This window comes from Maniola hyperantus, chromosome 3 (assembly GCF_902806685.2).
Source record: "Maniola hyperantus chromosome 3, iAphHyp1.2, whole genome shotgun sequence".
Lineage (NCBI taxonomy): Eukaryota > Metazoa > Arthropoda > Insecta > Lepidoptera > Nymphalidae > Maniola > Maniola hyperantus.
The window spans coordinates 17,134,158-17,154,895 of NC_048538.1; the positions used below are offsets into that span (position 1 = coordinate 17,134,158).

A 20,738-nucleotide genomic window follows, 5' to 3' on the forward strand; every position below is an offset into this window, starting at 1 on the left:
GTATCGAAGTATATTTCAATCCGCTCCCAACGTTTTACTAAGTCACGGAATCGTTGTATTTCAAATGCCATCATGTTCTTGTGCTCATAATCTATAATATCTCCATAGAGATAAACTGACTGACATATCAACTCATAGCTTAGACCAGTAGGTCGATTTCGTAAAACCTGCATCAATCATTATTACAATCTCAATTGTTGTGATTATCTGAATTTGTGCTCTTGTTGCAACAATGCGTTGTAGCCAATAGTGAGCGAGCGTCAACCAATCAGAGGTGATTGCGATCGTGACATTGTAGCTGTCAGTCTACCGCAATCGAGCAGTGGGATTTTTCATGGAGGCACGTGGATAATATCCGTAACGTCTCGGCAAGCTGAGGTTATACTAATTTCCTTTCAATTCTATTTTCTAATACATTTGTTAGCTGTCTTTTGCTTTAGTATAGACATCCATGAACCAGACAGCCGTAGACATAGAGTTGTCATAATACTAGAGTAGCAATACTCTCCAAAAATAACTGATGTTTGCCTAAGTTTACCAGTAAATTTTTGTACAGTGAATTTGCGCTAGATATTTATTCTTCCAAAAAGTGACGACCTCTATCTCACATCTAAATAGTGGTATTCGGTCTCCTATTCGGGTGATCCTGGTTTCGATCCGAGGCTCCCACCTCTGACTTTTCGAAGTTATTTGCGTTTTAAGCAATTAAATACCACTTCCCTTACAGTGAAAAAAAATATCGTGGAGAAACCTGCATGTCGTTAAAAAATTGAATTATTGAATACAGCTGATGTTCTATTTCACGAACACCATTATAGTAATGTTTGTGTGAGTGCACACGTACACATTGTTATAGTGTGCGTGGCACTGAGTCTCAACCGCGATGCGGTTAACATTACGCACACAAATGCGTTAAAGCTTTTTGGTACACTCACTACTACAACCAAGGCTGAGCGGTCTTCATGAAATGGAAGAACTATACTACTACTACGTTTGTTAGTTTCAAGTTTATTTCTTCGTACTCAAGTGATATGAGAGCAGCCCCCCAATTGTGTAAGAATAACCATTTCATGGCTATCGCAATCGTCAAGAAATTCTGCCCTTTGATTGGTTGATTCGCTGTTTACATTTTTTCACAGCCAATCAAAGGCCAGAATTCTTGACGATTGCGATAGCCATGAAATGGTTATTCTTACACAATTGGGGGGCAGTTTTATTGCCGCCTGTGTAAGATATCTGCTGCTCCATGACCTAACTCAATGGACATAGGAATTTGCGTGCTATGGGACATTCGCTTCACTCTGGCCGTATATCTCTCAATATATCACCCAGAATAGCTTCGGAACAAAACTCCCGGGTATATTTTAATGGGGTGAATTAATTCCCAGGGCCATGTTCCGGAGCGGGTGCGTGACCTGTGTGATTTGTCATGGGGTCCCTCGTTTCCTTGTGAAAATGTTTTTGAATGCTCCGTTTACGCCATTGTTTGTTTTCAAATAAAAAACCGGTCAAGTGCGTGTCGGGCCACGCGTAGTGGAGGGTTCCGTAATTACCCGTCACACTATACTAGAAAGAAAGAAAAACGTTTATTTTGTACTAGCTTATGTTTGCGACTTCGTCCGCGTGGACTACAAAATTTCAAATCCCTATTTCACCCCCTTAGGAGTTGAATTATCAAAAATCCTTTCTTAGCGGATGCCTACGCCATAATAGCTATCTGCATGCCAAATTTCAGCCCGATCCGTCCAGTAGTTTTAGCTGTGCATTGATAGATCAGTCAGTCAGTCAGTCACCTTTCCCAGCTATCTGCATGCCAAATTTCAGCCCGATCCGTCCAGTAGTTTTAGCTGTGCATTGATAGATCAGTCAGTCAGTCAGTCACCTTTCCCTTTTATATATATAGAAGTTGTGCATCACATCTTACCACAGCATCAACACCATCACCGTGGTGCCACATCTCCGTGTTATAGAGAGCTAGCTGTTTACATACAACTAACAATTAACAATAACTAGCCTCATCTAGTGACAGAAGGGCTGGCTCATTTTTTGCGCAACGGATCAGTCTGGCTGTCCAGCGCGGAAATGCAGTCAGTATTCTTGGCACATTAACATTAACACTTTGAAGATTTATTTATTTTAATTCTTTATTATCAATAAACATTTTACAAAACATACATTATAACGTTATGTTATTTTTTTTTTTTTTTTTTACTGAAAAGGTTCGCTAGCGATTTTTACAAAAATGATCTTAAATTACATACTGTTAATCTTTAATTATTTAATTATTATTTAGTTATACTGTTAATCTTAAATTATTTAATTTTTAATATATAATAATTGAATATACCAATAATTATACTTTGAAGATTAATATTTGGCAAACGGATCCCTGAATCGAAACGCCCACAATATTTTTGAAAGACCAATCCAGCGACGTCCCACATGTATGAGAAATGTTTTCAAGATTTTATTTCAACATTTTTCCTCGTGATTATTAAGTACGTCCATTGTCCATCGTCCGCCAAATTACAGCATTCTAGTACTAATAGTCTCTGAGCTAACCCGCGGACGGACGGACATGGCGAAACTGTAAATGTCACGGAACCCTAAAAAGGCTTCAGGGGAAAGCAATTTCGTTCAGTGATTACAAATCTCTTAAAATTTGTTTGCGAACAACCCGGAGCTCATTTCCAGTGTATTCAGCTGAAACTCTGTCCTCGAAATACAATATTTGTTCGTAATGAGAGAAAAAGGCTTCCATGTTTCAACAAAAATTGTGAAAATGCTGAAATTACGGTCCTTGCAAATATTCCCATATTCGTATTTATGCCTCGTGTAATATGAAACGTATGAAGTACAGTTTTTACAAAGGATGACGTTGGGATGGGTGGAGTTGTCTGACTACAGGTTATTCCGTACACCCACGGAGTCCACGTCCGGGTGACGTTAGAAATAGGGGGCCTCGTCTTTGCCAGCGAAGACGCTGTAAAGAGGTTGACTTGTGTAGCCCTACGAGATAAAGAGCATTGTCGGTCATGATTTGGTCGTCGGGATCGTTAAGGACGTGCTTAGGGCACTTTTTTCGGGGGGGGGGGGGGGGGGGGGAGGCGAGTGGCTCATGCTTGTATTTAAGCCGTATCGGTATAAGGTACCTACAGTAAATGCGTTTGCGAGCGCTTGCTCGCGACTGATTGGTCCGACATGCACGCACACTTACGCAATGTGCATGTATACGACGTAACCACAAGTAAAGTTCACTCGCCTTCGTGAATTGCAAGAACTGTAACAGATATATGAGTATTCAAGTACAATTCGTGTACTACAACAGCAGGGTTGTTGTGGATTCCAATATTTTGACATCCGCGGATGCGGATGCGGATTGTTAGAACTTCACATCCGCGGATGCGGATGCGTATGTCTGAATCAAGTTTGTAACAGGTATTCGCATCTGCATTTGCAAATGCGGAATATTCGCATTAATTCAGACATCCGCATCCGCATCAATTAATGCGGAGCTTTTATGGATGCGGGTTCATATTAATTGTAACAAGTAACGATCTGCAAATAAATTGGGGGGGGGCAAAAATCGTGCGTGCCTCGCGCGTGTTTGCTAGTATTACTTACTTACTTTACTTAGCCTAAGTGCATGTTGTGTATAATAAATAATTAGTTTAAACAGTTTTGTGTAGCATTATTGAAGGAAACCCGTAACAGACTGAATTATTGCAAATGTTCCGAATTTACGGATGCGGATATCCGTAGCACCCCTGTTGGGTACCATTGTATACCATTTGGTCAGTTAGCGAACGAAGATATCAACTAGCAAACACGCGCGATGCACGCGCCACTCTGGCCCCACACACTTTATTAATAGATAGTTATTTCATCACGAAGCCGCGCTATTTAAGCAAGTCATACCTTTTTTTTAACGCTGGGAAATGCATTTACGCACCCCCTTTTCCTGGAAGCCAGCCAGCTAACCAGCCAGCCAACCAACTGGAGGGAAGGTATGTGGGACTCAGCGGCCGAGAGGCGACCGGAATACCCACTAAAACCCAGCGGTACTCCTGGGTGTCGCCTGGCGACTGGGTCACGGGAACGCCGAAGCAAACGACCGCGACCCAGCCAGCGACGACCGGACCCTCCACCGGGGACCCACTCACGAGGTCCCCCGTCGCACGTAAAAGGTGCATCAACTATGGACACCTCACCACCCCGGAGACCCTATCTTACCTATATAAGTCTTACCTATACTTATACACTCATAAGCGGCCTGAACTGACAGATTCATTCCTTATCTCCAAAAAATCCAATCGCCCGCACAAAAGGAAATTTAATTAAATCTTTTGATATTCTTAACATCACCCCAAATCCAATAAGCTTTAAAGACTTTTAAGCAGACCCAAACGTAGTCGTTATATTTCAAGTCAAATCGCGATAAAGCGGCGAAAATGTCAAAGGTATCATTAAAATGTTCTCCAGCCAAAATAGCGGTAAAAGCGTTTTATCTACGAATTCATCAAGAGGTATACTGAAATACTACCTACGGATCTTTTCCACAGAATTTCGTGAGAGAAAATGTTATGCAAGCTATGTTCGAAACGATTTGAAATATACCAGTAAAAAACTTAAAAACTATAATACTTACTTAAAATGCTGTGATAGTGGTTAAGGCTTCCGCCTCTTAAAGCCTCTTTCAGAGCTATGTGTGGTGTAATTGTTATCGCACTTTATAATTTATTATCACATCAGAAGTCACGTGATCGTTGCGTCAACATTCTGTGTCGAAAAGTATAAATATGAGCGGTTGATGAATTTTAAGGAAATAAAATAATTTTTAAACTATACAAATTTCAAACCCCCTATTTTACCCCCTTAGGGGTTGAATTTTCAAAAATCCCTTCTTAGCTAATGCCTAAGTCATAATATTATGTAGCTATCTGCATGCCTTTCAGCCCGATCCGTCCAGTAGTTTGAGCTGTGCGTTGATAGTTCAGTCAGTCGGTCACCTTTTCCTTTTATATATTTAGATTCTACGTTGGACGTTGAGTTAGTACGGCAAACTTAATTTGAAGCGGTAGGTACTCGAGATGTGTATTTCCTTGCTTAGTTTGCTTTAGTTGAAGTGTGGCACACAACAAAATTGGCCTCGTTATATTATAACTAAGTCATAAACTCAAAGTCCTCATAATAACCAAAGAATAAGGCAAATAGAAAGTTCTCGAAGGCCCCTTGAAATGAGCTCGAATTTCCTTGTTCCTTAATGAGGTACTTGGTGGACCAAAGATAAAGTCGATTAAGGTTCAGAATTAAGATAGGTAGCCTTAGGCATTTTTCCTTTATATTTGGGATGCTTCATTATTTTTTAAATACAATTATGACTTTTAACGCCTCGCAGACCAATACCCTTATTATAAATGCGAATGGAGCTAATTCTGAGCACAACCTAATTTTAGAGTATTCGCATGCTCCTCTTATTAATGTAATATGAAAAGGACAGACACAGTTTGACAGTTTTAAATTTAATTTTTACATGGTAAAACCCGTGATTTTAGCACGCACTCGCGAACCTACTGTTTAAATTTGTATTGTGCACTAAAATTTGAATTTTTTTTAATGTGAAAGTCATGTTCCGTTTCTTTTTTAGCATTAGTAAAAAGAAAAGGATGCAGATACTCTAAATTTAGTTTAGAGAGAGACTAGAGAATCGGGGCCATTGTGTTTGTTTGTGGGTTTGTTGGTTTGCTGGTTTGTCCTTCAACCACGTCGCAACGGTGCAACGGGTTGACATGGTTTTTTGCATGGGACCTATTTTTTATACCCGCAATGTATAGCGTGCAAAACCCATGTCAATGACCCGCCTCTGACGCGACATTATATCAGTAATCATCAGTACTATCACCGGTCTTTGTTTTTGCCAGCGCTCCGGTTACACCCTGTATAATATTTTATTCGCACAGCCCGCTGACAGACAGACGGGTGGACAGTGGACGCTTAGTAATAAAGTCCCGTTTGCACCCTTCGATTACGGAATCCTAAAAATCAAAATCAATGTCAGCGCAATTATCATGAAAACTGTTATTTACTAACAGAGCCAATCAAATCAACGTAAATCGAAATAAGAAATCATACCTCAAATAACCGAAAGCGAATAAGTCCAACGGAGAGTTCCCGAGGCTCGTGGAAAGTGCTCGAATTTCCTCGTCCCATTAATGAGATCCTTGACATACCGAAGATAAAGTCGATTAAGGGTCAGAAATAAGAGGGGACCTTTGGGAGCTTTGAAGACTGCCGGCGTCAATCTCTTCGGTGCAGCAATTCTCTAGTGTTTTTTTTAATAGAGATAGCGAGCAAACGAGCAGGCGGGTCACCTGATGTTAAGTGATTACCGCCGCCCATGAACATTTGCAGCACCAGAGGAACCGCTGATGCGTTGCCGGCCTTTTAGGAATTTGTAGGTCCGCCGTCGAAGTGCACCAGACACCCAGGTTTTTAGGGTATCTCAAAATAAAAAACAGAACCGTTATAGGATCACTTTGTTGTCTGTATGTCTGCCTGTCTGTCTGTTAAGAAACCTATAGGGTACTTGCCGTTGACCTAGAATCATGGTATGTAGATTGTAGGTAGGTTTTGTAGCACATGTAAGGGGGGAAACCCGAAAACCGTGAATTTGTGGTTACATCATTAAAAAAATGTGTTCGTGAACAAATACCTAATTAGTAATATCAAAATCAAAATCTTTCCATTTCTATTTCTATCGAATAAAAAAATGCCTCTACAAAGTTTATTTTGAGTTAAGATATCTCAGATTCTGACTGCATCATTACTTCATCATCATCATCATCATGATCAACCCATCGCTGGCTCACTACAGAGCAGGGGTCTCCTCTCAGAGTGAGAAGGGTTTTGGCCATAGTCTACCACGCTGGCCATTTGCGGATTGGTAGACTTCGCACACCTTTGAGAACATTATAGAGAACTCTCAGTCATACAGGTTTCCTCACGATATTTTTCTTCGCCGTTAAAGCAAGTGATATTTAATTAATCAAAACGCACATAAGTTAGAGGTGCGTGCCCGGGATCGAACCCCCGATTAGAAGGCGGACGTCTTAACCACTAGGCTATCACAGCTTACTTACTATATCAATTTTTTTTTAAGAATATTAGCCATGTTAAATGACTAATATTCCCGTTTCCTCTCCAACTAAGCGTCAGGCTTGTGCTAGGAGTAGGTACGACAATAGTGCAACGGGCGGGGTTTGAACCGCCGACCTTTCGGTTTTCAGTCCACTTCTTTAGCAGTTGAGCTATTGAGGATCTAAAATATGATATCGCAGTCTAAATATAGAAAAAGAAACAATATTTAGAGGGTGAAATTAATGCCACAAAACGAAGATTCAATTATTATAATAAAACAGACACCAAAGTAAACAAATTATGAGCCTCCCATTACATTTAAATGGTCTGTAAATGGAATCCGTCTTAAGTATGAGCTAACAAAAAGATGAATTTGAGGATTCTTGTAATATCTTCTATTTTGGGGATATTTCGGACATTTTATTCAATTACAATTTAAAGCTTTAACATTCCTAAATTAAGTCTACATCCGCTTACTTTGGAAAATGATTTTTTATAAATACCAAAGGTAAACAAAAGTTCGTTATGTGGGTGGGACTCTAAGCATGCTTAGGACTTAGGAGCTGCAACTTTTTTTTGTAAAGAATATTGGCCATGTTAGGTAAATGACTAATATTCCCCTTTCCTCTCCAACTAAGCGTCAGGCTAGGAGTAGGTATGACAGTAGTGTAACGGGCGGGGTTTGAACCATCGACCTTTCGGTATTCAGGCCACTCCTTTATCGGTTGAGCTATTGAGGCTTAAATACTACTACTATACGACATTTTCGGATCTACAAGCAAAACATGCTTATTTTTCTGAACAATATTTCTTTGAATTTTTTGTGTCTACTTGCTCTATGCTATAATGCATCCTCTAAGGCCTAAGTTAGCCCTAATTTAGGTCTTAAGGGCCAATTAGGCCTAATTGAAGGCTTAATAGAAATATAAAAAGAAAAGCTGACTGACTGACTGAGCTATCAACGCACAGCTCAAACTACTGGACGGATCGGGCTGAAATTTGGCATGCCATTTGGCTATTATGATGTAGGCATCCGCTAAGAAAGGATTTTTAAAAATTCAACCCCTAAGGGGTTAAAATAGGGGTTCGAAATTTGTGTAGTCCACGCGGACGAAGCCACGATCATAAGCTAGTTCAAGTATAAATCGGAAATTAAAAAGGAATTCCTTAAGCTGGAGAATCTGAACAGACAGTTATCTCATTCAAGTATTAGTTCTTCGGGGAAATTTCGCCTACTCTTTATCAGTACCCTTATTATCAGTAGGTACCTACCCTTATTATAAATGTGAAAGTGTGTTTGTTTGTTGGTTTGTTGGTTTGTCCTTCAATCACGTCGCAACGGTGCAACGGATTGACGTGATTTTTTGCATGGGTATAGATAAAGACCTAGAGAGTGACATATGCTACTTTTTATCCCGGAAAATCAAAGAGTTCCCATTTTTAAAAACCTAATTCTAGGCAGACGAAGTCGCGGGCATCAGCTAGTACTTTATATCTTTCGCAAGACTGACCATATTTCCTTTTCCAGTGGCAAAGCAGTGGACTGGTGGCAGCAAGGTTTGAGCACATACGCCATAAGGAGGTTCAAGAGGGACGTGAGAGAGACCACGAAGTACATCGAGACAGCACTGGTCATCGACAGGGCCATGTTCGAGAGGAGGAACGGCAGCACGAGGTCGGAGGTCGTCCATGATGCTATACAAGTTGCCAATATCGCTGATCTGGTAAGTGGAGAAATACTTAATAATAATAATTCAGCGTTGAAGCGTCTGGTACCTCGAATATTGGCTATAGAGGTCTGTGTCTGAAGGGCCCGACGTCTCAGCACAAGCTGAGTGGCCTACCTGTTCGAGGTGTTGCACTGCTGTACAGGACGATATTGCCTACACCATGTACCGCCTATATGATACCACGAATAAACATTATTCTATTCAATTCTAATAGCCAAGTCATGCATGTGTGGAATTGTGGATGCACCTTAAGAGACCAGAACCAAGTAAAAAAACCGCCCAAGTGCGAGTCAGGCTCGCGCAAGGAGGGTTCCGTACTACAGTCGTATTTTTCGACATATTGGACGATAATTCAAAAACTATGACGCATAAAAATAAATAAAAATCTGTTTTAGAATGCACAGGTGCAGCCCTTTCATATGATACCCCACTTGATATAGTTATCTTACTTCGAAAATTGAATATACCTACTAATTTATTAGTTTATGACCAGAATTAAATTTTTTTTGTGTGATGTAACCCTAAATTCACGGTTTTCAAATTTTTCCCCGAAGGTCTGCTATAAGACCTACCTACCTGCCAAACATGATCCTAGGTCAACAGGAAGTAACCTGTAGGTTTCTTGACAGACCGACAGATAGACAGACAGACAGACAGACAACAAATCCTATAAGGGTTCCGTTTTTCCTTTTGAGGTACGGAATCCTAAAAATGCGAGAAAAACACAAACCTTTAAAAACCCAATATACATAAGAAAGCAAAAATATGTAATACGCAATATAATTATGTACTCGTATTAAGTTTTTTCACTATATTAAATATTTCGTCTACCGCGCTTAAGTCCACGCGTCCTTTCAACAAACACGTCTAAAGCCCATAATTCCATACATTCCCCACAAAGCGTCTCGATAAAACCTATCGCAGACAACCGATAACAGTTGGTCCAATAAAGTCAGTTTTAATAGAACGGAACATTTACTACTTTAACGCAAATATCCTACTTAAAAACGGTTCTGATAAAAAAAATCGGAATATACCTAGTAGATATGCAGCATCTTTCTTGATGACAGTTCAGACTAAGCTTTATTCACTTTGCCATCATAGTGGCCAGGGGCGTGCAGGTCATAGAGGCATAAATGCACTGCTTACCCCAGTTGTAATAGCTCAATGCATATTTTTCATTAAGACCTGCCAATAAACAGGTTCCTAGCTAACTAATGCCTACCCTAGCTTCAACCCTGTGCACGCCACTGATAGTGGCAGGTGCAGCCTTTGAGCCTGCGCCGTGTTTTATTTTCGGTATACTCACTTACCAGTGAAGTGTGTCGCGGAGCAGCAGAGAGGAAAATTATGAAATTCGTGCACTCGACGCTTGTTGGGCTTGGGTTTATTTACTATAATACAGATTACATAATAATGTATATACTACATCAGTTTCAATCACACGTAGTACGTAAAACTTTAAGTTTTTACCGAAAAAAACTCGACTAGACTGCACGTCACCGCCCCTGTGACTCAACTCTTAGCTGCTTGCGATAAATCGTCTGAAAATTGAAAACCATTTCTCACCGAATAAGGACGGCCGTTGTTTAATAAAAATCGGTCTCAAATAAAAATGGTAGTCTGTGTTAGGCCTTGCGCTACGAGACGCCCTCCGACACGCATTAACACAAGTGCCTTTATGGCCAACCCTCAGCAGCCATGTCCCTACATGTATTGTGTATATTATACGTTTTTTTCTGTCTGTAAATTTTCTATTGCTTAGGAAAAAATGTTTTGAACATTTTAATACAAACCAACCAAGTGGCCGTTTGAAGAACTGAATAAAATCATCCTTTTGCTTGGAAAAAACCGGCCAAGTGCGAGTGAGGCTCGCGCAACGAGGGTTCCGTACTACAGTCGTATTTTTTCAACATTTTGCGCGATAATTCAAAAACTATGATACATAAAAATAAATAAAAATCTGTTTTAGAATGTACAGGTGAAGACCTTTCATATGATACCCCACTTGATATAGTTATTTTACTTCGAAAATGGAAAATACTAATTATTGGTTTATAACCACAATTTAATTTTTTTTGTGTAATGTAACCACAAATTCACGGTTTTCAGATTTTTCCTCTAATACCAGCTCTAAGACCCACCTACCTACCAAATTTCATGATTCTAGGTCAACGGAAAGTACCCTGTAGGTTTCTTGACAGACAGACAGACAGACAACAAAGTGATCCTATAAGGGTTCCGTTACACGCACAACAGACGGAAACGTTTAAGTGCGGAAACCAGCCCAGAGCGAAGAAGAAGAAGAAGGGTTCCGTTTTTCCTTTTCAGGTACCCTAACCCTAAAAAATTGAAAATCTCCTCCTTTTTAGGGTTCCGTTTTTCCTTTTGAGGTACGGAACCCTAAAAATGTGGTGAAAAAGATAACCTGAATATTCAAAATTGCAATATCATTTCAATTTATTACTGGCTACAGAGTGGCAAAGGATAGTAGAAATAATGTAAGAAAAGAAAAACCTACTTAAATATTTCTTGAGTGTTATCCAGGGAGAAAATTCCTACGTTAACAAACGAGACGAATTCAAATTTGCCATTCCAATTTCCAACGGAGAAAAATCCCACATCTAAAAATTTGATGCGGGTTTCGCAAACTTGTTATTTAGCGCCGGCGAATGTAGAGGCCAGAATCAAGCCAAAAATGTGAAAAGGATAGGTTTATTCACTGTATTGTAAAGAAAAAGAGATGGTAATAAAGCAATGTTGGCTATCAAAGGATCAAAAATCAAAATATAAATACTTAGTCTGTTAATTAACATCTGAGAGTTCTAGACAAGACTAAATGATGGATCCTCCATCCATCAAGATCCTCTGTTCTGCGTTTTTTTATCCATCACTAGTGACCCGCCTCGGCGTCAGTCGAATGGGACACGAACTGCGCGCACGTCACGGGAGCTCTCAGATGGAACGTTTTTTTCCGATCATATTATAATATAATTTATACCGGTATCGGTAGTTTAATTTCGCAAAATGTGCATAAATTATAACCTATAACCTTCTTACATATAATCTTTTTTCTGTCGGTGAATACCATCGATTTACAAAATTGAGTAGTTTCTCAGATTAGTCCGAATAATAAATTAATTGAATTAGTCCAGATACCAATCAGGATATGAGGCGCGGGAGACGCAACGCACGCCCGCACGTCACCCGCGCTATCGCGCACGGTTTTTTACCGCACCCCGATTGCCATCTTGACCTGTCGCGAACTATAAAATATAGGTACACTTACCTTTTAATTATATCAAGTAGATATATAAATTTTCTAATAAATAATGTCACGAATTTTTAATTAACGATAAATTATTTATTCACGGAGAAGATTCGGTGAAAATCTTAAAATTTGAAATTCAAATTTTTGACTGTACCTAATAAGGAAAAATTAGACATCTAAAAGCTTGATGCGGGCTTTACAAGTTGGTTATTAAGCTCCGAGTATGGAAATACGTGCATTAGTACCGAGTACATTATCTGCTTAAAACTCCGAATACTCTTACCAACTCGGCGGCAGAACTTTGAAACTTCGATGGAGCTTATATTATATGCTATCTAAGTATGCATACATATTATATATGAAAGGAGAAACTAATAGATGCCATATCAAACTACCTACGGTTTAAACCATTGAATCTAGAAACTTGAAACCTATAATATATAAAGGAAAAGCTGACTGACTGATTGATCTATCAACGCACAGCTCAAACTACTAGACGAATCGAGCTGAAATTTGGCATTCATATAGCAATTATGACGTAGAAACTTGTGTAGTCCACGCGGACGAAGGCGCGAGCATAAGCTAGTTTGTAATATAATACATTCATATCTGTCTATAGAATAGGTAAGCCCACCCGGGCTATATATACCCGAAGCCATGAATAGTACCTATACCAATTTTTAACCTAATGATTTCTTAATTCAAGTCTTTGAATAATTGATTACTCCGTACAGTCTCAATTATTCATGAGAAAATTCCAGCGGATTAAAGTAGAATTTGCAATTCTAATGGAGAAAAATTTGATGTTCTAATGGAGAAAAACTTGATGCTGGTTTCGCAAACTTGTTATTTAGCGCCAGCGAATGTAGAAGCCAGAATCAAGCCAAAAATGTGAAAAGGATAGGTTTATTCACTGTATTGTAAAGAAAAAGAGATGGTAATAAAGCAATGTTGGCTATCAAAGGATCAAAAAGTCAAAATAAAAATACTTAGTCTGTTAATTAACATCTGAGAGTTCTAGACAAGACTAAATGATGGATCCTCCATCCATCAAGATCCTCTGTTCTGCGTTTTTTTATCCATCACTAGTGACCCGCCTCGGCGTCAGTCGGATGGTAGACGAACTACGCGCACGTCACGGGAGCTCTCAGATGGAACGTTTTTTTCCGACCATATAATATTATTCATACCGGTAGTTTAATTTCACAAAATGTGCATAAATTATAACCTATAACCTTCTTACATATAATCTTTATTCTGTCGGTGAATACCATCGATTTACAATATTGAGTATTTTCTGAGTTTATTAGTCCGAATAATAAATTAATTAAATTAGTCCAGATTGCAATCAGGATATGAGGCGCGGGAGACGCAACGCACGCCCGCACGTCACCCGCGCTATCGCGCACGGTTTTTTACCGCACCCCGATTGCCATCTTGACCTGTCGCGAACTATAAAATATAGGTACACTTACCTTATAATTATATCAAGTAGATATATAAATTTTCTAATAAATAATGTCACGAATTTTTAATTAGCAATAATTTATTTATTCACGGAGATGATTCGTGAAAATCTTAAAATTTGAAATTCAAGTTTTCGACTCTACAAGAAAAATTAGACATCTAAAAGCTTGATGCGGGCTTTACAAGTTAGTTATTTAGCTTCCGAGTATGGAAATACGTGCATTAGTACCGAGTACATTATCTGCTTAAAACTCCGAATACTCTTACCAACTCGGCGGCAGAACTTTGAAACTTCGATGGAGCTTATATTATATGCTATCTAAGTATGCATACATATTATATATGAAAGGAGAAACTAATAGACGCCATATCAAACTACCTACGGTTTAAACCATTGGATCTAGAAACTTGAAACCTATATATAAAGGAAAAGCTGACTGACTGACTGATCTATCAACGCACAGCTCAAACTACTAGACGGATCGAGCTGAAATTTGGCATTCATATAGCAATTATGACGTAGACATCAACCCTTAAGGGGGTGAAATAGGGGTTTAAAATTGTGTAGTCCACGCGGACGAAGTCACGAGCATAAGCTAGTTTGTAATATAATACATTCATATCTGTCTATAGAATAGGTAAGCCCACCCGGGCTAAAACCGGGGCGGGTCAACAAGATTCTAATAATGAAGCCATGAATAGTACCTAACCTATACCAATTTTTAACATAATGATTTCTTAATTCAAGTCTTTGAATAATTGATTACTCCGTACAGTCTCAATTATTCATGAGAAAATTCCAGCGGATTAAAGTAGAATTTGCGATTCTAATGGAGAAAAATTTGATGTTCTAATGGAGAAAAACTTGATGCTGGCTTCGCAAACTTGGGCCTTAAATGCACTGAAATAGTATAGAACTTTATGCATTAGGGCTACTTACTAAGTACATTATCTACTTGAGATTTGAAATGCTCCTACCAAGGAACCAGAACTTTAGTAATTTAGCAAGTTTAGTAATTTTTAGGGTTCCGTACCTCAAAAGGAAAAACGGAACCCTTATAGGATCACTTTGTTCCTAGCCTGTCTGTCTGTCTGTCAAGAAAACTATAGGGTACTTCTCGTTGACCTAGAATCATGAAATTTGGCAGGAAGGTAGATCGTATAGCAGACATTAGGAGAAAAATCTGAAAACCGTGAATTCGTGGAACTAGATCACACAAAAAAAAATTGTGGTCATGAACTAATAATTAGTGTTTTCAATTTTCAAAGTAAGATAAAGTAAAGTAAAACGTTCAGATAAGATAACTATATCAAGTGGGGTATCATTTATGAAATGGTTTCACTTGTGGATTCTGAAACAGATTTTGATTTATTTTTATGCATCATAGTTTTTGATTTATCGTGCAAAATGTCGAAAAAATACGACTGCAGTAAGGAGCCCTCGGTGCGCGAGCCTGACTCGCATTTGGCCAGTTTTTTACTTACAATACGATATGAGGTCCGCAACTTCGTCCGGAAGAACGGATCTTCATAACATTTCACGAACCCTCAAAACCAAAAGTTTCTTACAAATCAATCAGTCAATCAGCCTGTTTGCGTCCACTGCTGGACGCAAGAGCACGCCACCACCCACGATCCTCTGCCTTCCTCATCCACCTACTTCCCGCTATCTTCTTAAGGTCGTCAGTCCAGCGGGTTGGAGGTCGTCCCAAACTGCGCTTGCCGATACGCGGTCTCCACTCCAGAACACGTCTGCCCCATCAGCCATCGGTTCTGTGGCAAACGTGGCCTGACCACTGCCACTTCAGCTGGCTAATTCGTTGGGCTATGTCGGTCACTCTGGTCACTACGGTTTTCCTCGTTACGGATTTCCTCGTTACGGATTTTGTCCCTCAGAGAGACACCCAACATAGCCCGCTCTATAGTCCGCTGAGCGAGTTTGAACTTGTGGACAAGGCCAACTGTCAGTGTCCACGTTTACAAATCATCATCATCATGATCAACCCATCGCCGGCTCACAACAGAGCACGGGTCTCCTCTCAGAGTGGCCACGCTGGCGATGTGCGGATTGGTAGACTTCACACACCTTTGAGAACTTTATGGAGAACTCAAAGGCATGCAGGTTTCCTCACGATGTTTTCCTTCACCGTTAAAGCGAGTGATATTTAATTTTTTAAACGCGTTTGCAAATAAATGATACCAATTATGTTTATCATTTTTGCAGTACTTTCGCACGCTCAACACGCGGGTCTCCATCGTGTACATAGAGTCGTGGCAGAGCGCGGACCAGGCGGACATAGACAGGAAGCACGACATCACGCGAGCCATCCAGAAGTTCAGCGACTACACTGCCAGAAAACTCTTCAAGATAGAGAAGGACACCACGCAATTACTATCGTAAGTCCTATATCCATATCCATCATCATCATCAACCGATAGACGTCCACTGTTGGACATAGGTCTCTTGTAGGGACTTCCACACGCCGCGTTCTTGCACCGCCTGAATCCAGCGGCTCCCTGCGACTCGTCTGATGTTGTCCGTCCACCTAGACTGCGTCTTCCGGTGCAAGGTCGATTCCTGAGACCCCAACGTCAATTGGTTTTCCGAACTATGTGCCCCGCCCATTGCAATATCAGCTTCGCAACCGTTGAGCTATGTCGGTTACTCTAGTTCTCCTACGGATCTCCCATCGCTCGCTGACTAACTCTAAGCTTTGTTAGCTATACAGAATGCAACCAGAACGCTAGCAAAATGTTAGCGTTATTGTTATACTACTTAAACACAATCCAATACCAGACCATTTCCCTCATTTTGTAGTTTTAGTGATTTAGTATTTTTCAAACCCGCGAGGTATAGTGTGCAAAACTCTGGTCAATGCCCCGACTACGACAAGGCATTGACTCCGAATAGCCTATTTACGCAACGTTCGTTTACCTTTAGCGTCAGTCAAGTGTTTTATTTGCAATATATCGTGAATTTTTACAAAATATAGGTTTTTTTTTGATTTTTTCCTGTATATCTATCACCTGTATTCGTTTTTGCTAGCGTTCTGGTTACACCCTGTAGGTGCATCCTAAAATAATGTTAATATTATGCAATTACAAACTCAACATACTTTAAAACACACAAAAGAGCACCGCGAAATTGCAATTTACAGTAAATATTGCACATTATTAACGTACGGCAGGTGGGTTTAATCAAAAATAAATGAAACGTGACCACTCGTGTACGTGCAGAGCTATTTAGTGCAAAGGCAACGTTTCTGCAGGTAGCTATAATGAGGAAATATAATACGTAATGAGGTGGATTACCACACTTTCCAGTTTATCAGAGACTGTCCTAAACTGGGCATAACAATATCTAAGGTAATGTAACTGCCATACAATGACGGCTTTTTTGAACTCAAAACGCATACAAACATCTATATATATAAAATTCAAAGTCCTGACTGACTGACTGACTGACATAGATATCAACGCACAGCCTAAACCGCTGGTCCTAAAGACATGAAATTTGGAGGGTCTATTCTTTGTGAAGAGTAGGTATCCACTAAGAAAGGATTTTTCGAAATTCCACCCCTAGGTGGGTTAAATGGGGGATGGAAGTTTGTATGAAAGTCGGTCATTTTTCAAGTTATTTGCATGAAATACGTGTATAGTAGAAATACGTGTTTTAGGATTTTTGGAAAATTTGCCCATAATGGTGGTAAAATAGGGGATGAAAGATTGTATGGGAAAGTTTTAATTATTGATATTATTAACTTGAAATTAGGAAAATAGGTTTTTTCTTGAGGTTAGGTGTCAGCTAAGAAACGACTATGAAAAAGTCAGTGCCAATGAGGTGTCATTGTGGAGTCTCATAAAAATATGAAGTCTAGACGATTCGCGCAGCTAAAGCTAATTGGCACCGGCACCAAAAAGTATTATTATGGAACTATATTAACTCTTGTATACATAATATATTCGGTAATAAATTAAATTATTTTTCAATTTTTAGTGTTTGTGTATCGAAGTCGGTTTTTTTTTGTAATTCAATATCCTTTAAAATTCTGTCCCGATTAAAATTGTCCAAATTATGGTCACATCACCAATAAGCGCACTCCACGACGCAAAGCAAAGCGATGTTAAACAGAAACGCTCAGCGAATCGCTTGGGATCCGCTTATTTTAATTAGGTCTTCTGTCTCGTTTGCATTTCTATACACGCTCATCTTATCTCCGCTTAGCTATTAATCTCCAGGTCTCAAGATCTGCTCAGCATCTCGGCCTGATCGGTTCAGCTTGAGACACCTATTACTATAACTGAATTAATGTACCTATTAAATCAACGATTGTGCTTATCTAACTATAATTTTCCCGCTAATATTATGTAGTTTTATTTTTAACTGACTGCAAAAAGGTTGAATTTTGACGTTTTTGCCAGAACGCTGGCCAAAACGAAGACAAGTGATAGAATTGTTGATTACTGATATGATACCACAAAAAAACGCGAAAAATCGTATGATTTTGTAAAAGTTCACGATATATTGCAAATAAAACATCCGACTGACGCTAGAGGTCAATGAACGTTGCGTAAGTAGGCAGGGCATTGACCCGAGTTTTGCACACTATAGGTACATTGCGGGTATGAAAAATACTAAGTCGCTGAAACTACAAAATGAGGCCAATGGCACGTAAATCGATGAAAAATCTAAACTTTTATAGGTAGGTAGTTTTTGAAGACGGCGCTGCGCAAAACCAAAAGGGAATAAATTGGGTTTTATAATTAGTGCTAATATATCGAATTATACAAACTATTACACTAACAAATTATTAACGTGAAACGGCTAAATGAAATGAGTTTCGCGGAATTCCCGCTAGATCGACAGTCGATAGCAGCGGAGCGGATATCCTGTCATAATTTGTCTGTCAACAATTTAGATCAAAGTTAAGTTCATACGTTGCGCTGAAATGATATAAAATTACCTGATGCCCGCGACTTCGGCCGCGTGGATTTACATTTTTCAAAATCCCGCGGGAACTCTTTGATTTTCCGGGATAAAAAGTAGCCTATGTGTTAATCCAGGGTATAATCTATCTCCATTCCAAATTTTAGCCAAATCCGTCCAGTAGTTTTTGCGTGGTTGAGTAACAAACATCCAAACATATTATGTACTTTCACATTTATAATATTAACTAGCTGATGCCCGCGACTTCGTCCGCGTGGAATTAGGTTTTATAAAAATCCCGTGGGATCTCTTTGGTTTTCCGGGATAAAAAGTAGCCCATGTCACTCTGCAGGTACTTATCTACACCCATGCCAAATCCGTTGCAACGTTGCGACGTGATTGAAGTACAAACCAACAAACAAACATTCTTTCGCAATTGAAAGAAAGAAAGAAAGAAAGAAAGAAAGAAAGAAAGAAAACTAGTTTATTCATCTTATGCCTAAGGTACAAACAAACTTAAAATTAATGGTTAGTAGGTAGTAGTTAGTAGATAATAAGAAGTATTTAATAATTAATTTAATCTAAAATTAGTTCTTGCACCCACTTGGCACAAGATGAAATGGCCCCAGCTCAGCATTAATGCTGCAGGTTTTAAGAATAAAACCTGAGCGCTGGTATTCTGCCCGGATTCTTCCAATTATAATAGGGCTACTACCTAGGGCTATTATATAGATAGTATATAGATAGATAGTAGAGAGTACATAGATTAGGTACTTGTCAGTATCAACTGTTTATTTACAGACTAAACTTGTCAACTCCAGTTGTTAAACGTTAATTTTGTCGCTAGCTCAACATCTGTACTAATTCAACAAAGTTAGCTGCTAACTACAGTTAACATAACTGCAGTCAGTAGTATCACTTGAAAGTTCAACTAACTGGCAGTCGCACGACGCAGTTTCGTTTGATGCGCAATTAATTTACACCATATAATCCCACGGGCTACGATTTACGAAGCTGCAGTGGCAATGGACGGGTACGTAGTTCAAAAAACCGGTAGACGTAGGGGTCCCAAGGTGCAAGAATAGCAGCCTCGCACCGGAAACCGCAGCATTGGAAAACCCCCACTAGGTGGACAGACGACATCAAACAAGTCGCAGAGAGCCGCTGGATAAAGGCAGTGCAAGACCGTGGCGTGTGGAAGTACCTACAAGAGACCTATGTTCAGCTGTGGACGTCTAACGGTTGATAATGATGATGGTGATAATCCCAGACACAATTCAAATTCAATGTAATTGATTTGCATGATCATCCTGCGATTTTCAAATAAGGCTGTCTTTCCATCAGAAATGTGCTACGTTGCTAGGCTACGAGTCAAACCTCCAATAGGATCGGTTGATTTACATAGCATAGCTTTGCTCTGGTGGAAAGGGGTACAACGAAGCTACGTTTTCCATATCTACTAGTTGAAGCGAGGGATGTGAGCTAAGGACACGAGCTAAGAATGCGAGCTAACCAAGTTGTCCACATGATTGCAGTATTTGAAAGTTCAACTGGTCGTCGCACGATACAGTTTCGTTTGATGCGCAATTAATTTACACCATAATGCCTGACACAATTCAGCCCGGAAGTAGGGTTCAAGGTCTAATTGATTTCCATGATCATCCTGCTATTTTGGAGGCTCGTAAACCTATCCTCTTCCGGCATATTTTATACCAAGAACCATGCAGTCGTACAATTATTAATATACCAGAAGTGAAATTAAATATTAATCACGATGCGCAGAGCCTTATTGAGAGTTTCACCTTTAACAATAACCCAACTGCAATATTAACTTAATTTGGGCACAATAATTGCCATTGCAACCACTCGATCAAAATGGCGACCTAAGCACAAAATGCATTTAACAGTCGGTCGAGTCTCGAGTCGGAACGAGAATGAAAAAAATACCGTCAACCACCCGCATTTATATAGTCGACTCAAGATGGCTTCGCCTCAACAGATCACGTGACTTCCATTTCAAAAGGCACCAACTACAAATGCGATAACACAATGAAAGTTTTTGATACGAACCGTTAAGGTCTGGAATGCCCTTCCAGCGTCCTCCTGCCAAGTATAACTTAAATACCTTCAAGGCAAGAGTGAATAGACATCTTCTAGACAAGCGTGCTCCAACCCAGACCTCGTCATCGCTTTTTATTAGACATTT

General features: G+C 39.6%; 1 protein-coding gene across 16 annotated transcripts in view; it reads left to right on the top strand.

Moving 5' to 3' along the window:
* Positions 1-20,738, top strand: part of mmd (disintegrin and metalloproteinase domain-containing protein mind-meld) — a 642,845-nt gene that overhangs the window by 579,865 nt on the left and 42,242 nt on the right. For all 16 annotated transcript variants that reach the window (XM_069509480.1, XM_069509491.1, XM_069509485.1 and 13 more), the window contains 2 exons: positions 8,666-8,861; positions 15,830-16,002. In XM_069509480.1, the coding sequence (XP_069365581.1) occupies positions 8,666-8,861; positions 15,830-16,002 (369 nt within the window). The remainder of the gene's footprint in view (positions 1-8,665; positions 8,862-15,829; positions 16,003-20,738) is intronic.